Source organism: Nycticebus coucang, chromosome 15 (genome assembly GCF_027406575.1).
Source record: "Nycticebus coucang isolate mNycCou1 chromosome 15, mNycCou1.pri, whole genome shotgun sequence".
In the NCBI taxonomy this organism is placed as follows: domain Eukaryota; kingdom Metazoa; phylum Chordata; class Mammalia; order Primates; family Lorisidae; genus Nycticebus; species Nycticebus coucang.
In genome coordinates this window covers 95,789,940-95,814,237 of record NC_069794.1, presented here as the reverse complement: position 1 = coordinate 95,814,237, position 24,298 = coordinate 95,789,940, and the positions used below count along the sequence as shown (strand labels likewise).

At 43.2% G+C, this 24,298-nt stretch overlaps 1 protein-coding gene across 1 annotated transcript; it reads right to left on the bottom strand.

Moving 5' to 3' along the window:
- Positions 1–5,507: 5,507 nt before the first annotated feature.
- On the bottom strand, positions 5,508–23,638 carry DLEU7 (deleted in lymphocytic leukemia 7). The gene is made up of 2 exons (XM_053563709.1): positions 22,909–23,638; positions 5,508–6,404 (listed from the first exon to the last, which is right to left on the bottom strand). Exons 1-2 carry the CDS (start codon positions 23,365–23,367, stop codon positions 6,198–6,200), a joined length of 666 nt encoding a protein of 221 aa, XP_053419684.1. The 5' UTR covers positions 23,368–23,638; the 3' UTR covers positions 5,508–6,197.
- Between the last annotated feature and the right edge of the window lie 660 nt (positions 23,639–24,298).

The window sequence follows — 24,298 nt, the reverse complement described above, 5'->3', positions numbered from 1 at the left end:
GGAGGGTGTCATCAACTGTGTCACAACGGCCAATATAGCAAGTAAGATGAGGACTGTGAATTTGAATTGATCACTGCAGCAGCCATTAGGGGTCTTGGTAAGAGCCTTTTTTTAATTTTATTAGATCATAACTGCATACATTACTGCACTTATGGGGTACAGTGTGGGCACAAAATCCATTTGGGATGAGTTCAAAAGAGAATTTTTTTTTCGCTTGCTCAAAATGGATGGAGTTAGTGGGCGGCGCCTGTGGCTCAAAGGAGTAGGGCGTCAGCCCCATATGCCAGAGGTAGTGGGTTCAAACCCAGCCTCGGCCAAAAACCGAAAAAAAAAAAAAATAGATGGAATTAGGGCATTACAAGTCAACCTCCTTGTGATTCAAGTTTAGTACACAATCCTTGCATTTGGGCATTTCCCCATTCACTGCAAAGCCTTATTTAGTGCAAAGCTCAGGGCAGGGTTGAAAACAGCCTCACTCAATAGCAACTACCAGTTCTCAGGATATTGTCCAAATCAACTCCCTATTTTGAGAATAATCAATATGGCGAATGTGTCACCTTACAAGGGGTCAAGCCAGAGAAACTCACTATGGCTCAGACCCCAGGCCACACCCAGCATCATAGGCCAGCTGTGAGCAAGGAGCTGGAAGGAGGGATGGACCATGTCCACTTCACCATTATATACCAAGGGTACTATGGCCTGTGCCAGAAACCTTAAGGTGCACCTTGCAGAGTGCGAGGAGGGTTCCCGGGTAGGTCTGTGCACACCTGTTTATTTACCACGGAAGATCCTGCAGGACTGCACACCCACCTGCCTAGTGGGGGGAGGGTCCTTTACATTGCAGGTTTTATAAACTAAAGGTACAATCGGCAGCACGTGGAAGGTGTCGGTCGGTCGGGCTAGATCGGGAGGCAGCTCCATCCCTTAGGACACAAAGAGGAGGGGAGACATTTAGAAACCCTGTGAGAGCAGTGGGTCCAGCTTCCACCCAGTGGCATGAAAAGGCTCGCTCCCCCCACACCACTGGCAGTTCCTTCTGATCCTAAATTCTTGGCCTTCAGGTCAGTCCTGAGAGGGCACCCCTGGTCTTGGCTGTTTTCACTCTATCATACTCTCTGATCAAAAGCTTCAAAAGAGAATTTTAAAAAGGAACGGCAAGCAACTAATTTGGGCAATAATTGAAATGAATTTCACTTTAAGTGGATTAAGAAATAAAATAGAGGTTTTTTTTTTTCTAATTTCAGAAACTATAACATAATATCATGCTGATGAAATGCTCTAAAGCAGAGGGACAAATGACAATGCAATCAAGGGAGGGAGAGCAGGCAGCACAAGGCCCAAGGCCTCACTGGCGGACCAGCCTTGGAGAGGAGTGGGCAGGGCCTCCTCACAGAGGGGGATGTGCAGCACCCAGGGCAGGCGCAGGCTGGCAGCTGTGTTGGAGAGATGATGAGCAGCGCTTCTGGTGGCGTTCACTACCCCTGTGCAATCAGAAGCAGGGTCATCAGCTGAGACGAAGGAGGGTCAAGAAGGATGAAGCTTCAGAAGGTGTAGAACAACCTTCAGAGACCCATAGTCAACTGTCTAGTAAATTTTCCAGAACAGTTCTATCTTGAAGAAACAAAATGCAAGCCATCTGTGGACTTTTGAATTTTCTATTTTTTTTTTTTTTTTGGTAGAGACAGAGTCTCACTTTACCGCCTTCAGTAGAGTGCCATGATGTCACAGGACTCACAGCAACCTCTAGCTCTTGGGCTTCAGTGATTCTCCTGCCTCAGCCTCCCGAGGACCTGGGACTACAGGCGCCCACCACAACGCCTGGCTATTTTTTGGTTGCAGTTCAGCCGGGGCTGGGTATGAACCTGCCACCCTCGGGATATGGGGCCGGCGCCCCACTCACTGAGCCACAGGCACCACCTAATAGCCATATTGAAAAGGTAAAAAGATATATATAAGCACAATTAATTTCAATAATATAATTTATTTAATCTAACACATTCAAAATATTACCATTTCAACATGTAATCATTATAAAAAATGACTCGGGTATTTTTGATTCTTTGTTTGGGTACCAAGTTTTCAAAAGCCGATGTGCATTTTACATTTCAGCACTTCTTAATTCACGCAAGCCACATTTCAAGTATTTAGTTAGCCATATGTGGGCTCCCACCTTGGACATCACAGGCCTAGGGAAAAAAATCTGGGGTAATAGAGAACACTGAGGGACCTTAGAGATCGGGAACCATAAAGTGAAGTGAAATTGGTGTGGCTGGGTGTTCTTCTCCAGACACATTCAGATGGAGGGCTGGGCTTGACCATGTGTAGACCAGGAGTTGCAAACATCATTCAACCAAAGGGGTAAAAGGGAAGGGAGGGGTAGCAAGGATGACCACATGACTGTACTGACTGGCCACAGAACCCAAGCCATGGAAGTTCAGATGGGGAGTGAAAAGGTGATAGAGGCAATAGGAATTCTAGCAGCGTTAGAGAACTGAGAACCATAGAGTTTGCATAGTACACAAAGACGTCTAGCCAACTCCCGCCCTCTGCGAGCTAATATTGACTCTTCACATTTGCCGATAGCCATGCTACTGAGATGCTATGTGATAAAAGCAACAAAATTGCAGACACCAACCTGTCCTATAACAATCTCATTACTAGGTAGCTACCCTGATGAACAAAAATCATTTTATCACAAGGTCATTTGCACCAGAATGTTTATTGCAGCTCAATTCATGATTGCCAAATCATGGAAGCAACTCAAGTGCCCATCAACCCATGAATAGATTAACAAACTGTGGCATATGTATACTTTGCTGCAGCATATGTATACTTTTTTCCTATTCAGCCATAAGAAAAGATTATGAATTTACATTCATTTTTTATGTTTACCTAGATGGAGTTGAAGCACATTCTTCTTAGTAAAGTATCTTAAGAATGAAAAAAAAGTATTCAATGTGCTCAATATTTATATGAAATTAATATGCAATCACATGCCCACATGAATGATAAAACACAAATATAGTCTAACAAGGGGGGGGAGAGAAAAAGGAGAGGGGAGGGGAGGGAAAAGGGAGGGACACGGGTGGGATCTCACTTAACATGCACAATGAGAGGGTGTTCAGCCGCCCCCTGGGTAGAGGGCTCTTCTACAACTGGAACTTTACCTTGGAAGTGAGAACAATTTAACCTAAAAATTTGGACCTCATATTAAAAAAAAAAAAATTATACCCCATATTTTAAAAAAAAGATAATTTTAAGAACCATGGAGCTTTAAGTCAATAGACAGCCATATTAAACCTTATAGGCCTACATTAATAAGAAAAAGAAAAGGATTTCACCTTCGAGTAGGATGACCCAGGTGGGTTCCTGGAGGGGGTGGAGGATAGACTAGGCCTTGAAGGATGAGTGGGATTTTAACAGTCTATGGGCAAAAATGAAGAAAAAGCACAAGCACAAACAGAATAGCAAAAATGGTCAATATTTCTTGTAGTAAAGACTATGGGGAAAGGGCCAAGGAAGGGGGAGGGAGGCGGGAGGTTTTAGAGGAGGGAGGGTAATGCGTGGGGCCACATCTACGGTGCATCTTAGAATGGGTACAGGCAAAACTTACTAAAGGCAGAATACAAATGTCTACATACGATAACTAAGAAAATGCCATGAAGGCTACATTGAACAGTTTGATGAGAATATTTCAGATTGTATATGAAACCCGCACATTGTACCCCTTGATTGCACTAATATACACAGCTATGACTTAACAATAAAAATAAATAAATTAAAAAAAATTTCTTGTAGTAAAATTGAAAAAACCTTAATATTTATTGAAAGAACCACTAATCATAATAGGGCAAGTAGGTTATTAATAATGATGGGTCTTTAAAGAAAAATACTGGTATAACTTCCCTGGGGGAAGAAGGGCCTTGTCTGTTTTGCTATACAAAGGAATACCTAAGGCTGAATACTTTATAAAGAGAAGAGGTTATTTGGCTCACAGTTCTGCAGGCTGTACAAAAAGCCGGGCACCAGCGTCTGCTTCTGGTGAGGGCTCCGGGCTGCTTCCACCCCTAGCAGAAAATGAAGGAGAGCCAGCTGAGGAGATCCCATGGCAGAAGACAAGAGATGAAGAAGGTGCCGTTTCAACAGCCAGCTCTTCCAAGAACTCTCGGGGGAGTCACTAGGGAGACAACTCCCTCCTTACCTTGAGGAGAGCACCAGACTATTCACAAGAGATCTTCCCCCACCACCCAGGAGTCCCCTCCACCAACACCAAGGCTCAAATTCAACATGAGAGTTAGGCTTGGATGGTGCCTGTGGCTCAAAGGAGTAAGGCACCGGCCCCAAATGCCAGAGGTGGTGGGTTCAAACCCAGCCCTGGCCAAAAAAAAAAATAATAATAAATAAAACAAAAAAAACTTGGAGAGAGTTAGGCTAAAATCTCCAAACTATAGCAGACTTCATCACGAAATAAAGTCATGCCCCAGGACTACGAAGTCCTCTAGGAGTGGGAAAACTAAATGCCCAAGATTATTACCAAGAAATAAATGCCCTTTCTTTTTGGGGTATCTCAGCCCTACACACACACACACACACACACACACACACACACACACACACACACACACAGACTATTGGTCTTGCCTGTAGAATTCCGTCTCATATGCTCCATTCTCCTCTGTGGAAACGGTCATTTATAACCCAAGAGAAGCAATGTGTTTACCTTTTATTCTCAGACTCTGGAAGAAAACATTTAGAACCAACTAAAATTAGAGTAGATGAGATTTTAAAGATTTTGATTACTATAAACACTTTTAAAATAGTAGCTATCCTCCCACCACACAGACCCACTTTATAATTCTTTTTGAAAACAAGCTGCATATGTATACTGTCATCCTTTTTTCTAAATATGATGTTGGTGTTTCTATTAAAATTTTAAAGGAAATTAGCATTTCATGTTATGTGGGTTCTCAATACCATCATCATCAAATAAGAAACTCAGTTTTTCCTAAAAACACTAACACTGGTGCAAAAAAAAAAAAAATAGAAAGAAGGAGGAGGGAAAGAAGGAAGAATCACCCTCCCTTTTCCCAGCTTTATTTATTTATTTATTTTTATTTATTTATTTAGAGACAGAGCCTCAAGCTGTTGCCCTGGGCAGAGTGCTGTGGCATCACAGCTCACAGCAATCTCCAATTTCTGGGCCCCAGTGATTCTCCTGCCTCCACCTCCCAAGTAGCTGGGATTACAGGCGCTCCCCACAATGCCCGGCTATTTTTTGGTTATAGTCATCATTGTTGTTTGGCGGGCCCAGGCTGGAATCGAACCCACCAGCTCAGGTGTATGTGGCTGGCACCTGAGCCGCTTGAGCCACAAGTGCCGAGCTGCTTTCCCCAGTTTTAAATGATCAGGGAAATCTGACAGTGTATCCATTCCCTCCTTTTATTCACAAGAATTCCCTACTTCAATCAGAATATTTAGAAACAGCAAGAAGAGCTAGAGTTTTCCATGTGAAACTTTAATAATATTGTACTTTGTATTTACATATCATATACCCTTGATACTTCATAGCTTCTTATTTTAAATTTACAAACCGGTGTATGAAAGAACAGGGTTTAGAAGCAACTCTTTTTCTGCCCAACAGTAAGTTATTAATGTCAGAATCAGAATTCATAATAACTGACACATGTGGTCCTATAACCAGAGCTCATTCACAGAATACAAAATGAAGTGTACAGTAAGTAGAGCATAGCAATTATCAGATATCCCATTTATTCAAGATAATTTTGAGAACCACGGAGCTTTAAGTCTACAAACAGCCATATTAAACCTTATAGGCTTACATTAATATGAATTTAGATTAAGGTATCTTTCAATCAAAACTAACACTATGAATTGATATATATACACATATAATCAAATCAGTTACACAAAGTGGAACATATTTCAATCAAAAAGTCAGCAAATTCGTCAACACACTAAAAAATGTGAATTGCTGCTTTAAAAAATTTTTTTCACTAACATGCAGTAATTCCAAAGGTTACAAATGCCATTGGTCAGACTGCCCCATGTGCCATAAAGTCCCCCCCTTTCAGGAAACAAAAACATCTGTTGTCTGCTGATTGAATTAGGAAGATGAGGTCTTGGTTCTCTTAACTGTGCCAGCTGCGTTTTTAATCTCAGTGTCGTGTCTCTAACACTCATATGTCTGGGAGGTTCTGTAAGATCTGTCTCAGGGAAGCACAGGCCACCACATGTGTGTCCGAAGGAAGATTGGCAAGCGACTGAATCAGCTTCTTGACTATTGTCTTCAAACACTGGTGGGCAGCATTCAAGTCTCTGTCAAATTGCTGTCCTTCCATCTGTAAAGCCAAATGACTACAGATGTTCCTAAATTCAACACTATCCTGAAACAAACAGCAAACACAAGCAAGACATTAGACAGATTGTGGGGGACATTGGCTGTGCCCTGCTTACTCGGCTTCTGTCCCTTGCTCTTCTAGTGACAGCATTCTGATTTTTCTCTCAGAGAACTAGCCTCTTCTGTCTCAGCCTCTATGATTGGAATGAAGCTGGTCAGATTCCAGGGGCCAGACCGTCACTTCTTGGCCACGCTGGCCACATGGATAGGTCAGGGATGGACAGATGCCAAGGTCAATAAGCCACATCTCATGATGTCCTCTAGTTGAGGCCTAATGAGGACCTGTTGTGCTCTTTACCTGCGGCTGTTGGAAAACATCTTCCCACCGTAAGGACAGAACCCAAACAACAATGAAGCCAACCCAAAAGAAATCAGAACCAAGAGATTAGGAAAGACCAACTCTAATTACACTTTGAGCATGTGAACCCATCTCTATGTGAGCAATAAACCCTAGGATTTTTTTGGCTATCTGAGTCTATAAATATCCTTTTTTACTTAAGCCAATTAAAGTTGACTTTCTATTACTTGTTCCTAAAAGAGCTTTGACAAATACACAAATAGCTTCTGCTTTCATTATTCCATGCTCACTGTGTTTAATATAGAATTTGCTTTTAACGGACATGGTTCCAAGAACTTCCCAGTGCAAGTTTAGAAAGAACAGTTCCCAGGTAGTTTAAAAGAATGAAGTAACTTAATAGATTTGTAATCCCCAAATGTTCTGCATTATAAAATTCATTGCAAATAAATAGTTCATTGGAATTATTCCACATTAATAATAATGGTGACTATATGATCTCCTTTCAATTTAGGAAGATGGGTTTCCCTGGACTTCTGGTTCTGGCAGCACAACACACTTAGTTTCCCCATAATGCTTTGCTATAGAATCCCTAAAATTCTAAATGAAAATAGAGCAAGCATTCTTTCTGAGCTTGCAAGAAAGTAAGGAAAATCCTTCAAGAGCCAAATCTTGCCTCCCCACAAATAAAAAAATAACATTATTGTAGCTGCCTACCAGTACCATTAAAAAAAAAAAAAGAAAAGAAAATTAGTCTGTCTTGAGCTGGGTTTGGGGTAGTGAGTTAAGCTGCCCCGGACAGTGTGACTGTGGACCTATATTTCACCATACTATAAGTTTAAAGTTGCCCTGTGCATTGTATACCATCCTGAGAACACACATGCTAAGAAATTAACTTAAAATTGGATAAGAACACATAGCAAAAGCAAATAAAAATGGATTCCAGGGAAACATGGCTCTAACTCACATCCCACAATAATATTCCTATAAAGCCTCTGTTGAGGATGAACTCAAAATATTAAATTTAAAATATAATTTATCATAATATAGCACATGTAATGTGGGCAAGGATTAAACTCCAAGAATTTTAAATACAGAGTAGAATATATGTTTCAAATGATGACAGATATAAAAGAAGGAATCAAGCAAAATAGGCTGGAGAAAGAGCCAAGTCAGCCGGGAGTGGTGCTTCAATCCTGTAATCCCAGCACTCTGAGCGGCTGAGGCGGGAGGACTGCCTGAGCTCAGGAGTTTAAGACCAGCCTGAGCAAGAGTGAGACCCTGTCTCTACCAAAAATGGAAAAACTAGCTGGGATTGTGGCAAGCACCTGCAGTCACATCTACTCAGGAGGCTGAGGAAAGAGGATTGCTTAAGCCTAGGAGTTTGAGTTTGCCATGAGCTATGATGCCATGGCCCTGTACCCAGTGAAACTCTGTCCAAAAAAAAGGAAGGAAGGAAGGAAGGAAAGAAAGAAAGAAGGAAAGAAAGACCAAGTCCACTTCGAGAATTGAAAACTATAGTGATAATTAAAAATCTCAAGATCTCTAAGTATTATCCAAACATCTTTCCAAAAGGATCATATTAGCTTGCATTCCCACCAGCAATGTAGAAATGCTCACTTTTCTCCACATCCACGCCAACATCTCTGGTTTTGGGATTTTGTGATATGGGCTAATCTTACTGGAGTTAGATGATATCTCAAAGTATTTTTGATTTGCATTTCTCTGATGATTAAGGATGATGAGCATTTTTTCATGTGTCTGCAGGCCGTGCACCAGTATTCTTCAGAGAAGTTTCTCTTCAAGTCCCTTGCCCAGCCTACAATGGGATCACTTGTTCTTTTCTTGCTAATACATTTGAGTTCTCTGTGGATTCTGGTTATTAAACCTTTGTCGGAGACATAACCTGCAAATATCTTCTCCCATTCTGAGGGCTGTTTGCTTAATAGACCTGCCATTTGATCCTATAATTCCTCTACTAGGTATATATCCAGAAGACCAAAAATAACATTATAACAAAGACATTTGTACCGGAATGTTTATTGCAGCCCAATTCATAATTGCTAAGTCATGGAAGAAGCCCAAGTGCCTGTCAACCCACGAATAGATTAATAAATTGTGGTATATGTATACCATGGAATATTATGCAGCCTTAAAGAAAGATGGAGACTTTACCTCTTTTGTGTTTACATGGATGGAGCTGGAACATATTCTTCTTAGCAAAGTATCTCAGGAATGGAAGAAAGAGTATCCAATGTACTCAGCTCTACTATGAAACTAATTTATAGCTTTCATATGAAAGCTATAATCCAATTGTAGCACAAGAATATGGGGAAAGGGGCAAAGGAGGAGAGAGGAGGGGGGAGGATGGGTGGAGGGAGGGTAATTGGTGGGACTACACCTACGGTGCATTTTAGAAGGGTACGGGTGAAACTTACTAAATGCAGAATATAAATGTCTGAACACAATAACTAAGAAAATGCCATGAAGGCTATGTTAACTGGTTCAATGAAAATATTTCAAATTGTATATAAAACCAGCACATGGTACCCCATGATTGTATCAATGTACACAGCTATGATTTAATAAAAAAAATCTCAAGAGACAACTATATCTGAAATAAGAATTGATAAACTGGATGTTAAGTATGAGATTTCCCAGAATGCAAAAGAAAAGTTGAAACCATGGGAAATATGAGACTAAGCAGCATGAATGTCAGAGCAAAATGTCCAGCAAGTGGATTTCCAGGGATAACAATACAGAGTGTGGTAGAGGCAATCCTCAGAGAGAAAGAGAATAAGGAATGAGAATTATCCAGAGTTGATCAAAAAAATGAACCCTGAGATTAAAGAAGTAAAAACTGGGCCTTGAGAAGAATAAGTTAAATGAGAACCAAATCTAAACTCATTGAGGCAAAATTACTCTTAAAACCAACCAGAAGGAAAAACACAGGTGGGTTTCAAGGAATGATGTGACAGCTTACTTTTCACCACAACTAAAGTGAGAGGAGAATAGGCTGATATTCTCAAATAACTGTCAACCTCGAAATTTTTTTTATTCCTATTAAATTGTTATTTAAAACTCAGGACAAAGCATACTATCACTTAAGTGGACAGAATAAACACTAATACACCCTTACAGTTACATCTAAAAGATGCAATTGAGAAAATTTAACTCAGAAGGAATGACATGCACAAAGCAACAGTGAACACCCAGTGTTTTCAACAAAAAGGATTTTTTTTTTTAAAGACAGAGTCTCGAGGGAGTGGGGTGGGGCCTTGGTGTGTGTCACACTTTATGGGGGCAAGACATGATTGCAAGAGGGACTTTAGCTAACAATTGCAATCAGTGTAACCTGGCTTATTGTACCCTCAGTGAATACCCAACAATAAAAAAATAAATAAAATAAAGACAGAGTCTCACTCTGTCACCCTGGGTAGAGTGCTGTCATTCACAGCTCACAGCAACCTCAAACTCTTGGGCTAAGAGTTTCTCTTGCCTCAGCTTCCCAGGTAGCTGGGACTACAGGCATCTGCCACTATGCCCAGCTATTTTTCTGTTGCAGTTGTCATTATTGCTTAGCTGGCCTGGGCTGGGTTCGAACCCACCAGCCTCGGTGTATGTAGACAATGCTGTAACCTGTGCTGTGGGCACCGAGCTAACAGAAGCTAAATGCTGTTGGCTGTGCTCTGGGCATCAATCAAGAAAAGATTGAAAAGTACTAATTACAAGGTCAAGTCCATTAAATAGGCAAATAGTCATTAATCTCAAAGACAGAATATTTATAAACACTGACTATATTATGTTGTCACAAAGCAAATCAGAAAGTCTCTATCACACAAATCACAATCGCAAGCATATTAGAATAACATAGATAATCTTCCCAAAAGATGCATGGTTTAAAAAATTCACTTCTAAATAATTCAGGGTCAGTGAAAAATAAGTGAAATCTTACAATCCTTTATACTGAGCAATTATAGAAATGCTGTTGTCACAAATGCATAGGATGCAGCCACAGTGAGAAATGAGCAGACTTACATGCTTAATAAGTAAAGAATAATCACTGAGAATCTGTGAGCAAAGAATTCAACTCAGTAATGTAGGAAAAGAAAGACAAATACTGTAAATTTAAAAGAAAATGAAAGGGGCTGGAAACAGTGGGCCATGCCTATAATCCCAGCACTTTGGGAGGCCAACATGAGAGGATCGTTTGAGGCCAGGAGTTTAAGACCAGACTGGACAACATATGGAACTCCATCCCTACAAAAATATAAAAAATAATTTTTTAAAAGAAAAGACAATGAAAGTAAGAACTAAAAGTTGAACTAATGTTTGGTGAAGGACTACAGTTTTCTTCCTAATCATGTAAAGGAGAAAATATTCTTCTCCCTAAGAAAAATATGAGTGAGAAGGACCTGGGTTTCTAACAATGTGCTCACTAGAAAACATCTCCCAAGAAAAAAAGCACATGTCCATTTATTTCAATTCAGCAAACAATGGTGGTAGGACCACCACTTAAGAGAGGTGCTGGGACAGAGCTACTGCAGGTAAGCAGATTGTAGGCTTGCACCCAAGACCTCCAGGCTCTTCTCCCTTTAAAGCAGTCCTGCTTCCTTGCCTTTGTGTGTTGCTCAGTTTTGCTCAGAAGGTGTTAAGAAGTTACTTGGATAATCTGCCCCACAGCTGAGGGGGTCACCTGTGTTGCTTAAGCATATTGCTTAGGAATGGAAAAGTGGGGGAGAAAAATCACTCAATACTATTTCCCCCAAGATCCACATCAAGAGAAATTGCCTACTTGCTTTATAGAAAGAATCCAACTTTACATACAAGAGGAAGGATCAAAGAAAACATGGGAAGAGAAATTCAGAGTAGAAGGAACCTCTGAAACCTGTGCTGATGTATGCTTGTTAGCCAGTCTGCAAAAGTGTTCACTACCCAAAGAAGATGAAAATGCCTTTGAAAATAGAGCTGTGGGAAACTCTCCAAGAGGCAGACAAATGGAGAGCAAAAACTGATCATTCCATGAGAGATTTGAGGCACCACTCCAAAAGATCAAACATTCGTCTTGTAAGTATTCCTGAAGGAGAAGAAGATAGTCCTAAAGGCACAGATGCTCTACCCCCAAGACATTATGGAGGAGAATTTCCCAAGCATTACAAGAGATACAGAAATTCAGATAGTAAACAGTTTCAGAACCCCACCAAGACTCAATCCAAATAAAGCATCTCCTAGACACATTGTGATTAACTTTGCCAAAGTTAATATGAAGGAGAAAAATTCTGCAAGCAGCCAGATGTAAAAAAAGCATTACCTACAAAGGGAGAAATATTATAGTGATTGCCGATCTCACAGCCAAAATGTTTTAAGACAGAAGAGGATGGTCATGGACCTTCGATCTCCTAAAACAAAACAACCTTCAGCCTAGGATCCTGTATCTAAACTGAGTTTCATTTGTAATCAAGAAATCAAATACTTTACTGACTTAGACGTGTTGAAAAAATTTGCCATAACTAAACCAGGATATTCTCAGACTGATCCTCCATAATGGTCAGCACAATGGCCTAACACCAAAGTAAACTCACCCAGAAATTTTTGAACAAAACCTAATTTCCACAATGGTAAAAGAATTAAAAATATCCACTGGAAATTTGAAAAACATGGCACCCAAAATACTACTATGCTTATCAATACTCTCAATTAATGGGATGGCTTAAATTGTCCTCTAAAGAAGCACAGGTTGGCTGACTGGATACATAAACTCAGCCAGATGTCTGTTGCATGCAAGAGTCTTATATTACCTTAAAGGATAAAAATAGACTCAGGGTGAAGGGATGGACATTACAGGCAAATGGAAACAGGAAGAAGAAAGGGGTTGCAATTTTATTTGCAGATACAATAGACTTTAAACCAACTAAGATAAGGAAATATCAAGATGGTCACTACATATTTGTCAAGGGAAACAACATGAAGCGATTTCAATAATTAACTTTTATGCACCCTACAAGAATGCTCCTCAATTAATAAAGCAGACTTGAATACATTTGAGCAATTTTATATCTTCCCGCACTATAATAGTTGGAGATTTTAACTCCCCTGTGGCAGCGCTGGATAGATCCTCCAAGAAGAAACTAAACAAAGAAATAATGAACTTAAACTTGACCCTAGAACAAATGAACTTACAGACATATACAGAACATTTCATCCTAATAAAACTGAACACACATTCTTTTCATCAGCCGATGGATCATCCTCCAAAATTGATAATATCTTAGGACACAAGTCTAACCTCAGCAAATTTAAAAGAATATAAATTATTCCTTGTGTCTTCTCAGACCATCATGGAATAAAAGTTGAACTCAAAAGCAACAGAATCTTCACACTCAAACAAAGTCATGGAAACTAAATAACATTATGCTGAATGATAGCTGGATCAGAGACAAGATTAAGAAGGAAATCACCAAAAATTTTGGAGCAAAATGATAATGAAGACAAAAATTATCAAAACCTGTGGGATACTGCAAAGGCAGTCCTAAGAGGGAAATTTATAGCATTGGAAGTCTTCATCAAGAAATCAGAAAAAGAAGAAGTCAACAATTTAATGGGTCATCTCAAGCAACTAGAAAAAGAAGAACATCCCCACCCCAAACCCAACAGAAGAAAAGGAATACCCAAAATTAGGGCAGAATTAAATGAAATTAAAAACAAAAGAATCATTCAGAAGATCAATGAAACAAAAAGTTGGTTTTATGAAAAGATCAATAAAATTGATGAACCTTTGACTAACCTAACCAGAAACAGAAAAGTAAAATCTCTAATATCATCAATCAGAAATGATAAAGGAGAAATAACAACAGACACCTCAGAAATTCAAGAAAATCCTCAATAATTGCTACCAAAAATTCTATTATAAGAAATAGGAAAATCTGGAGGAAATGGACCAATACCTGGAAGCACACCACCTTCCTAGACTTAGCCAGAAAGAATTAGAAACTTTGAATAGACCTATACCAAGCACTGAAATAGCATCAACTATACGAAATCTCCTGAAAAAGAAAAGTCCGAAACCAAATGGCATCACATCAGAATTCTACCAAACCTTTAAAGGGAAACTAGTACCTATATTACATAACCTTTTCCAAACCATAGAAAAAGAAGGAATACTTTCCCAGCCCCTGCCAAACTGCAACAAAAAATAGCTGGGTGTTGTGGCGGGCGCCTATAATCCCAGCTGCTTGGGAGCCTGAGGCAAGAGAATCACTTAAGCCCAGGAGTTGGAGGTTGCTGTGAGCTGTGTGATGCCATGGCATTCTACCGAGGGTGATAAAATTAGAGTGTCTCTACAAAAGGAATAAAATAAAATAAATGTTACTGTCCCTGTAAAAAAAAAAAAAAAAAAGAAGGAATACTTCCTAACACATTCTATGAAGCAAATATCACCCTGATCTCCAAACCAGGAAAGGACTCAACAAAGAAAGAAAACTATACACCAATATCATTCATGAATATTGATGCAAAAACATTCAATAAGATCCTAGCAAACAGAATTCAATAACACATCAAAAAAATTATACACCATGATCAAATTGGTTTTATCCCAAGGTAACAAGGTTGGTTCAACACACATAAATCTATAAATATAATACATCACATAAAATAAAAAACAAAGACCATATAATTAGCTCATGGATATGACAGTTCTTTGTAAGCCACTTGCTCATGCATATGACAGTTCTTTGTCTTTGTAAGGCATTTATTGACATCTAGGTTATAAGTAAAGAATTCTGCTAGATACCAGGAGGTCAGTAGGGGGGAGGAAGAGAAAGGGCATGGAAGGGATAGGAGAGGAAAAATCTCTGCCCCGCAGAAGCTTAGCATCTAATTCAGGCATCCTCAAACTTTTTAAACAGGGGGCCAATTCACTGTCCCTCAGACCGTTGGAGGGCCGGACTATTGTTTAAAAAAAAAGAAACTATGAACAAATTCCTATGCACACTACACATGTCTTATTTTGAAGTAAAAAACAAAACAGGAACAAATACAATTCACACCGCTTCATGTGGCCCGCAGGCCGCAGTTTGAGGATGCCTAACCTAATTGGTGAGATGAAATCTATTTGAGACTGTTCAGCAGAGATGCCACACAGAGTAAGATTTAGGTTGAAAAAGAATTCTTGAATCCATTAATGAGCCTTTTAAGAAGGCTCCAGGCTTGGAAGAGGCAATACAACAAAACAGGTAGTGTTGGGGAAAGCAATATTTGACTTCTAGGGAAAAAAACATGACTTCTGTAATTAGAATGAGTAACACAAGCCAAGGGCTGGAGTCAAGAAGGGCTAGGATAGCAGCAAGGGGAGGACTAGTCTGAAAGGAACAGTTTTCTGTTACATACCAAAATAACTGTGCAAAAAGCCTTGAATGCCAGAGGAAAGTCCCCAGACACATCCAGTCATGGGAGTAACGTGGCAAATCAGCGGTATAAGAACCCTGATCCGGCCTGTCAGCCTCGCACCTGCCAGGCACCAGACAGCAAGCCAAGCTCCTTTCACACCCACCTCACTTCATGCTCAAAACAATGCAGGTGAAAAGAAATGTGGCTTGGGAGAGAAAATGCCACACTTCAGTCACACAGCAAGCCAGTGGCAGAGTTAGAACTGACTCCTCTCTTTCAGAATGCCAATGTTCATCAAAGACCTCCCCATATTAGCATCTGGGCCAGGTGCCGGAGTGATGCACAGAGCAGAGTCTACCTGCCAGTGTGGGCCATGCCTGGTGGACAGTACTTACAGAGCTGCAGATGCTACAGCAGCCTGAACAAGCCGAGAGGCTTCAAACTACCTTGGGGACAGAACAAAATGTCTGCAAGTGAATCATTCAGTTTCTTCCCTGGCCAGCTTCACGCTATTTTTCTTAAGGCTGTGAGTGTCATGAGTGTTACAAAGCCCAAACTGACCATGATTGAATCCAAAGTGAAGACTGGCCTGCTGGCCCACACCTCTTCCCTGCAGCATAATTGAGAAGGGTTGGTTATTTCAGAGATATTCAGAGCATGGAACCTTCTAGGCCCCATGTAAAACAGACCGCCAGCTAATCAGAGACTTCCCAACTGGATCCTCCCTTTCTTGGCTCTGTTCTCTCCTACTCAAGGAAGGAAGGTCATAAAAAGTCACCACATGTGTACTCTGATGAATGACACATTGTGTGTTTATTAAGAACTGCACATCTGGAATCTCTGAACAAGTGAAAATGCACCTGCAAAATCCAAAAGGAAAGTTAATTCTTTTGTTAGCTTCTTACTGAAAATAAACATTCCCAGCAGAGCTAAAGTCTTGAATACGAAAATAATCTGGCAGCAGGAATCCATTTCAAAGCTTGTTTACTGAAACCAGCATCAATTCATAATAAAGTTGAAAACACAATATAACCTAATAGGCTCTTAAATGGATACAGCATTCAATCAGCAAGGCTTTTCTTTCCCTACCATGTCACATTCAAAATTTACTTCTAGATTTATGTAAACTACAAATCAGTTCGACCTCACTTGGCCACTAGCTTTGAATAAGTTGGTTGTTTACAGAACATTCACACCTTGTGGTATATTCTTTTACACCGGCCTCTACAAACCTTGTTTCCTCTCACATTTTCCCCCTCCAGCTGTCCCTGGATGTCTCATGTCCTCTGGGGTGGGCGAGAGAGAGGGGGAAGAGAAGGGAAAAAAGAGGGTGAGCTGAATGAAGGAAGGAGGGAGAGGGGAGAGAGAGAGAAGGAAGGAAGGAATGGACAGAGGAAGAGAGAGGAGAGGAGAGGGGAGGGGATGAAGGGAGGGAGAGAAGGATAAAAAGGGAGAGAAAGTAAGAGAATAAAGGAAGGGAGAGAGGGAGTGGAGAGAAAGAAAGAGAGAGAGAGGGAGGGAGGGAGGGAAAGGGAGGGGAGGTGGAGAGAAAGAGAGAGAGAGAGAGGGAAAGGGAGAGAGTGAGAGGGGAGAGAGAAAGACAAGAAAAAAAGCAAGGAAGGAAGGAAGGAGAAAGGGAGGGAGCCAATAAACAAGTTAGCTTTCCCCAGTTTTCTGTGATGGGGCCTGACCTATTAAACATCTGCCCAGCCAGCGGATCGATTCCCCTAAAGTAGCCCACTGTTAGACCTAACAAAGGAACAAACCCCTTCTTCACACGGATGCTCTGTACTGAATGTGCACATAAAATGGGAATAAGTGTTCTGTTTCGGAGGGATGTCATGAAGAACGTACTATCAGGAGCTACAAACTGCCCTAACTTCATTCGGTTCGTCAACGTCTGGCTTTGAACTACAAATTCACAGGACCCAGACCAGCACCACTTGCCTGAATCCAAGGTCGGTCTCAAATAGACATGTGTAAGTAACTGTGTCTTAATACAACACCCCATGAAGAACCAGAGTATTTGCTAGTCACCATAAAATGTCTATCATCCACAGGAAATTGAACATTTTTACTTGTGGTGTGCCCTCTGTAAAGGTTCACAAATAACTGTGGCTCCTTATGCATTTTCTTTGGGTTCAGCACCATTTTCAGGTGAAGAGCACTTTTGCGATGGGTACAAGCCCTTGATTCAAGGACGTTCACAAGGCAAACCCCAAAATTGTAAAATAAAACATTGTAGCATTTCCACTAAGATGTCAAACAACATAAGTAGTCTGGTTTTAGGGCCTTTCTGCAATATCTTTTCCAAAATTTTCATTTCAGTAAGGCTTTATGTCCTGGTTCTCATATCATTTGAATTATAAGGAATCACAAAGTGATAAATAGCCTACATCTACACCAGTCACCATATCCATTAGAGGCAGGCAACAGAAATTTTATGACTAGTCACTGGGCCTTTTTCTAACATAAAAGCATAGTTTTGTCCTAGATAAAGAGCAAACCCTTGTCTATGATTGCTAATGGCATAACCATGAGCATTTGTTTCTCCAAAAGTATGTTAGTAATTTTTGAACGCACTTTCCTCAAATTTGCAGAAGTTGGCTTCACTAATGCTAGTGAGAAAAATCACTCACCATCCACGTCTTCCTCCGAGCAACCCAATATTCACACTTGCATTTGCGAAGCCAAAGCCAACACTTTTATGCCTGCTGCTTTTGCTCTGCTGAATGAGAAAACCAGCAAGAACTACTGAACCTGCTGGAACAATTGGCATCATCATGAGCTAATTGAAATGGCGAGCTCACAGGCAAATTGATCTGCAGCAGCAAAAAGTCCTTTTGCCTCCAAAAGTCGGCTTCAGCCATAGTTTCCATGAAACCTGCTTTAGAACAGAACTCTTGGAAACTATAAATGTTTTTAATTCTCAAAGGAAGGGAGTTAACACTCAATCAGAGTAACTTCATAACTGGCTTAGCTAATTATGGTCATTGTGTGAATTGGTCATTTTCAGCAATTTAAAATTGCTAGACTGGCTTCTTTCTGGTATCCTGCACACTTCTATTCTCTCTCTGAGTGGCAAGGTCTAAAGCAGTGGTTCTCAACCTTCCTCAGGCTGCGGCCCTTTAATACAGTTCCTGTGGGTCGTGACCCACAGATTGAGAACCGCTGGTCTAATGCATTCTCACTAATATTACTAGTTGATAATGACTTCTTAAGTTCATCTGCTGTCATCTGTCACCATGCAAGGTGGGCATCACGGAAGGAGGTGCACAGGTCACCAGTGTTTGTGTCCCTTCCAAAATTCATGTGGAAGCCCTAATCCCATGAGACTATATTTGAACCTAGGTTCTTTAGGGAGGGAATTAAGGTGATGTGAGGTCCTGGGGTAAGGCCCTCATCCTATAGGATTAAACGGTTCTCTTATCAGAAGAGACCCCAGAGACATCTGGAGATCTCCCTCTCCACATGTGCCTCTCACTAAGCAAGAAGGTGGCTGTCTGTGAGCAAGAAAGAGAGCCCTCACTAGAAACTGAATTTGTTAGCATTTTGATCTTGGATTTCCAGACCCCAGAACAGTGCGAAAATAAATGTCTGTTCATTAACCACCAGAATAGAATTGTGCTATTTGTTACAGCTGCTGAGCTGGCTGATATGCCCAGCCCATGACATGACTGCTGTAGCCCAGGTAATATGCAGTGCGCAGCATGCACAGCCACGCCCTGTCTACCATGTGCTCTCACACACAATGGCAGCATGCAGTCCCTAAGCCAAGGACTGGCACTGTGGTGCTGTAGAAAGAGTCAGATCACTTGCACCTCTTACCTTCAGAATCTTGAGCAAAGCCCTCAATTTCTCTAGGCCTGTTTCCTCCTATAATAAATGCATATCCAGTGGGTCAACTTCATTCTCTGCACCAAATGTAACAAGACTCAGTATTGTGAAGCTTTTTTCATCCACCACAATGAAACTCATTTCATAATTTTTAGCATGTGTTTGCTAATTTCTAAATGTTCAAGAGAAATAGTAAGTGTTGGGTTTTTTTAATTAGAGAGTAAAATACTAGCAAAATGTCTGTTGTGATGGTAAAGGCTTCTCTGCCTCCATGCCTGAAAGTCTCACTTCCTTAACGCTGGAGTGTTTTGATCAGCAAGTAGTCCACAGTGGCACTTCTTGGTCTGTCGCTGAGTAGGGTGACCTCTGGATAGTGGGGGTTTCCCGTTAGTCTCTTTGGGTCCTTCCCAACTCTGCTTTTGTCAACAATCCCAGAAGAGTAAACACAGAGCTCATGGATCAGGTTCTTTAGGGTCCAGAACAGAACTCACAAAAATAATCGTCAGTACTAATTCATGAAGCATCAACTGGTTAATAGTAACAAATAGTCATAATTACAATAATGACAGTAATTCAATTAGAGGGAGACTAAGATTGCTAATGTATTATGTCAGTAACTCTTTAGGTGAGATCCCACTATTTCTACTTTACAAGTGAAGAAACTGAGGCACAGGAAGGCAAAATAACTTGCCTAAAGGCCTACAGCAAGAGACAGCAGCATAGGTCTGCAGTGCTCCTTGGGACTTCCCACTGCATCGTGTGGTTTCTGCAGAGTCCCTGGTACCTGTCATCTGGGCCATGGACGTTAGTCTGAGTGAGTCTCTCCCTCCTACCCTTCTGAGCAAATAACACTGCCAAAGAGACCTAATGTTGGGGAGGTAGTTGACCACCTCTCCTCAGACTGGACATGCACCACATGTACATGTCAGCACAGTAGGCCCAGTTCCTGACATTGACCACCTCCATATGTTGACCAGTTTATTGCAATCCCTTGGGTGGTCACCTTACAGAGGGCTCTACTCATTGTACTTACAAGCCATACGCAAACATGATTTCCATTATCAGAAATTCTCCTGGAACCGCTTGGTTGTATAAAACCAATCAGCATGGTCTTCACTTAAAAATATAGAAAACATCCTTCCAAATTGTTTGAATTAACATTGGTATTAACAAACCCAAGCCTGTATAACCAGCCCCCTGGAAAGACAGAATGCTGTCTCCTCAGGTCTCAGTGCTACAAAGCAGACAGAGGTGCTACCTGTTCTCCAAACAGCAAAACAAGCAAAATTCCAAGAGGCTGGTGAGGAAGCAAACCCAGCACAGAGACGGCTCCCTGCTTCTCTCCTGAAAGCACTGGCTATTCTCAGGGGCCCTAAAACGCTTTACTCTCTGCAAATGAACATCAAATGCCAGGAGCATGAAAGTTGAGCATCCCCCTTCCACATAAGCTCTGGATGCTTCCAGAATGTGGCAGCAACACATCCAAAGGTCTGCAAAGTTTGCTCACTACTGGAAGGAAAAGGTGGTGACACCCGGGGATGGGCAGGCAGCAGCGTTTTGTGGGCGGGGAGCACAGGGAAGGCAGCAGAAAATATAAGGACAGAGGTGGGAGTGGGTAGGAAAGGTCCCAGGCCAGTGAAAGATGTGCTCCAGTGATTAAGAGGAAGAATTTCCTCTGGGGGTAGGTAGCGGGGTGGCATTTGCTTATTAGCGATAAGAACAAAGAGGAGTGTAAATGTGATCTTAAAGCAGAAAGTGAGAGACCTCGATCAGATAGCCTCAATTTTCTCAGAAAAAGAGTGAGAGAGTTGAGTGAAATCTGGTTGAAAAAAAGATGGAGGTGTATGGAATATGTTTAGGACCAAAAGTGAATTAGACAGAGCTAAAAGGATTTTAGTCCTTTAGTCTACTTAGTGACCAAGTAGGAGCGGCTGCATTAAGCTGACACCGCATGTGAGCAGCAGACTGCCTCCGCAGCGGGGGATGTGGCTGGACTCCACCGCCACGGAGTCCAGTCAGCCTGCAGGCCTGACTCGCAAACTGTCCACCCTTTTGTGATTTCTCCGGGCTTCTGTGATTTATCTCACCCTTGCTTATGAGACAACCAAAGGTCCTGAGTGTGACAGACAAGCCTGTCCCAACCTGGCTGCCACTTAAGTCTCCAGCATCATTTTCTGCCTTCTGCCATATTGAATGGATTGCAGTTCCTCCAGGGAACCAGCCCTTTCAGTGCTTCTGAGCCTCAAATCACAGGATTCCCCTTGAACATTTTTTCTTCTGAAGGTCTGGAGAGCAACATTGTTTTTTCAAAAGGCTGCCTCCTCAGAGAACCCTTCCAGGTTCACCGTAAAGCAAAACTGATGACTCAGTCTCTCCTGTTGTCAACCTACCTATTAGACCCTGAATATGCCTCCTAACGTCACATGACTCTGTGTTTCAGCAATGGAGCTGCATGGGTTTGTCTTCTTTTTGTTTTTTGCATTTTAAAAAGCCCTGAAGTTAGCTGGGCGTGTGTCTGTCATCCCAGCAACTCCCTAGGCTGAGGCAGGAAGGACGGCTTGCATGCAGGAGTTTGAAGCTCCATGGACAAAGATCACACCTGAGAATGACCACTGGGCTTGGTGGTCCCAAGAAACCAGCAGAAACAACCTACATTGGGGAACACTCAGTGCTTCTCATCTTGGTGCTCCCCATTTGGCCATGTCTAGAGATATTTTTGGTCATATTAACTGTGGGGGCAGCAGGCAGCTGGCACCTGGTGAGCAGAGGCAGGGGTACTGCTGAACATCCCCTGACACACAGCACAGCCCCCAACAGCAAAGAACTATCCAGGCCTCAAGGCTGCCAGTGCAGAGGCTTAGAAACCCTGGTGTAGAGAGACAATATTGGGGTGTGTAACATGCTTTTTATCATGTTCAATTTTAAATAACTCTTTTACAGCGCATAGTGCACCTTAACATATAGCAATGTTTTCCAAACCTTAGCTTGTACAGCAAGAATAGCACCTCTTGAGAGGTGTTGTAAGCTTTCCTAATCACCCCTCCTTAACTCCCTTCTGCCAGACTCCTAAGGGGAATAAAGCAGCAATTCTCCTGGTCCAAATGTAAAAGCCAGAAGGTCTCAACTAGATTTGCGACCTTAAACCAATTGAGCTGGTTAATGGCAAGGCCAGGACCAAAAGGCAGATGCCCAGATTTTCAGGATCCCATCAGCCCAGGAGGCAGCTGCTCTGTTCCATGTCTAAACTGGCTAACATAATTTAGGTCCCTGAAGAGGAAATTCACCCTGCAAATATGAGCTGGGTGACTTAGCAGGAGTTTAGTATTAGTATTCACGCTTCAACAGCCAGGACACGCCCGACCCTCACCCCACTTTTTGAGAAGCTAGGCTGACCTTGTAAGGCCCCTGAGCTCTGCGGGGAATTGCATTTATGCAAAAGTAATTGCGATTCATCAATGTGAAGGCACTTTGAATAAACGTAGATGATTTCATCGTAGAAAAGGCAGAGTGGATTTAGTGTATTTAAGGCTTTGGGGGCAGGGTTATTAATTTGGAAGGAGTGGGGAGAGCCTTCCGCTCCTGTGGAAAGGGCTTTCAGCTCGGGCAGGAAACTGATTTTATGTCAGGGGAAGGAGTTCCCGGGAAGGTTTTCACAAGGCCTCCCCTGCTGTTTCTGCAGGCTGGCAGGCCCCAGGTGCGCCTTGGAAGAGTCCCCAGCGCGTCACCTCCGCCCCTCCTCCCATCCGAACCACAGTGGGCAGCTGCTCCACGCACTGTGAGGCCCCACCCGTCCCCACGTTGGCCCAGTGGGCAGCTGCTCCACGCACTGTGCGGCCCCACCCGACCCCACGCTGGCCCAGTGGGCAGCTGCTCCACGCACTGTGCGGCCCCACCCATCCCCACGCTGGTCCCGCAGCCTGCCCCGCGGGGTACCCGTGCGCCTCACTGGAGAAGGCGCCGGCGGACTCACCTTCAAGCGGATGGGAAAGGACCGTTCTTGCTGGAGGGGCCCCAGCAGCGTTTGCTCCACGCTGACCAGCTCGGAGGTGGAGTCCACCACGCGCGCTAGCGCGCTGCGCATCGCCATCCGGGCCAAGGTGCAGGGCCCGCGGTCCTGGGGAAAGGGCAGCAGCTCTGCGCCCCGCTCGGCGCCCCGCACCACCTCTGCCTCTGGGGAGCTGGCCCGCTCCCCGGCACCCCCGTGGCTGCCCCCCGCACCTCCGCCCTCTTCCCGGCGCCCGGGCCCAAGCCGAGTCCGTAACTGGCTGGAGCGATGGGCTGGGGCGGCAGACATGTGATCCGGCTCCCGCAAGCTCCCAGGGCTGCCGGGACTGTCCCCCCAGCCCCACTCCTGCTGCAGCAGCTGCAGGGTCTGCAAAGCCACCATCTGATGGCTGATGGAGGCCACTAAGGGTGCCGGGCTGGCCATGGCCTCCGCCCGCTGCTCCGCGCGCTCCGCATGCGGGTGGAGGGAACCAGAGAGGCTGGGGCTCCGGGGGTCACCAGGGTCACATTTCCTAACCCCCACCCGGCTCCTGGGCCTCCCAAGCTCTCAACCGGCCCTGCCCCTGGCCTTCAGTCGGTGGCCTGCAACTGGCCTCGCCCTAGCTTGGAAAATCGGAATTGGCTTGCTCTGACCGGAGGCTGCCTGAAGCGCTCCTGGGTGCGTTCTTGAAAATCAGCCAAAAGCTGGGCACAGCTCATTCCTCCTCTTGGGGGCTTTGACGGAAAACGTGCGGCTTTGTGCAGACGTCAGTCAGCGGGGATCCCCGCCCCCATCTCCGTCGAAGGATACCAATAACCACGCAGGTCGGGAGGTGGGGGTGTGAGGACCCACAGGTGGGGGGCGAGGCGCAGAGAGCCCTAGTGAAACTCACAAAGGGGAGACCTGCGTTCTCCTCCCCGCCTTCCGACTCAAGACACATTTTCAGAAACTTCGTGGGGGAGCCTTCAAGGCCTTGCACCACTCCCCCACCCCCAAACAAAACTAGGAGGACTTGTCTGGAAGTTCTGCTCTTCTCTGCCTTGTTCCACCACCCCGTGCACCCGACAGCCCGTCGTCACCCAGGTGGCAGCAGAGCTGCGGGCTCAGCCTCCCCTGCTGCCCAGGCCTGGCACTGTTCACACGAGAAGCCTAAATGGTTTTGTGTGAAACTCCCAAAGGGTTTAGGCAGCAAGGCTGAAGCTAAATCCTTTTGAGAGCTATGAACCCACAGACAGCTGTACAAATAGTTACTGGTTTTTTTTTGTTTTGTTTTGTTTTTGTAGAGACAGAGTCTCACTTTATGGCCCTCGGTAGAGTGCCGTGGTCTCACACAGCTCACAGCAACCTCCAACTCCTGGGCTTAAGCGATTCTCTT

Coding starts and splice junctions, on each gene's coding strand:
- DLEU7 (XM_053563709.1), bottom strand. CDS start 23,367: ATGGCCAGCCCGGCACCCTTAGTGGCCTCCATCAGCCATCAGATGGTG. Junction 6,405..22,908: donor CCTTTCCCATCCGCTTGAAG/GTGAGTCCGCCG, acceptor TGTTTGTTTCAG/GATAGTGTTGAATTTAGGAA.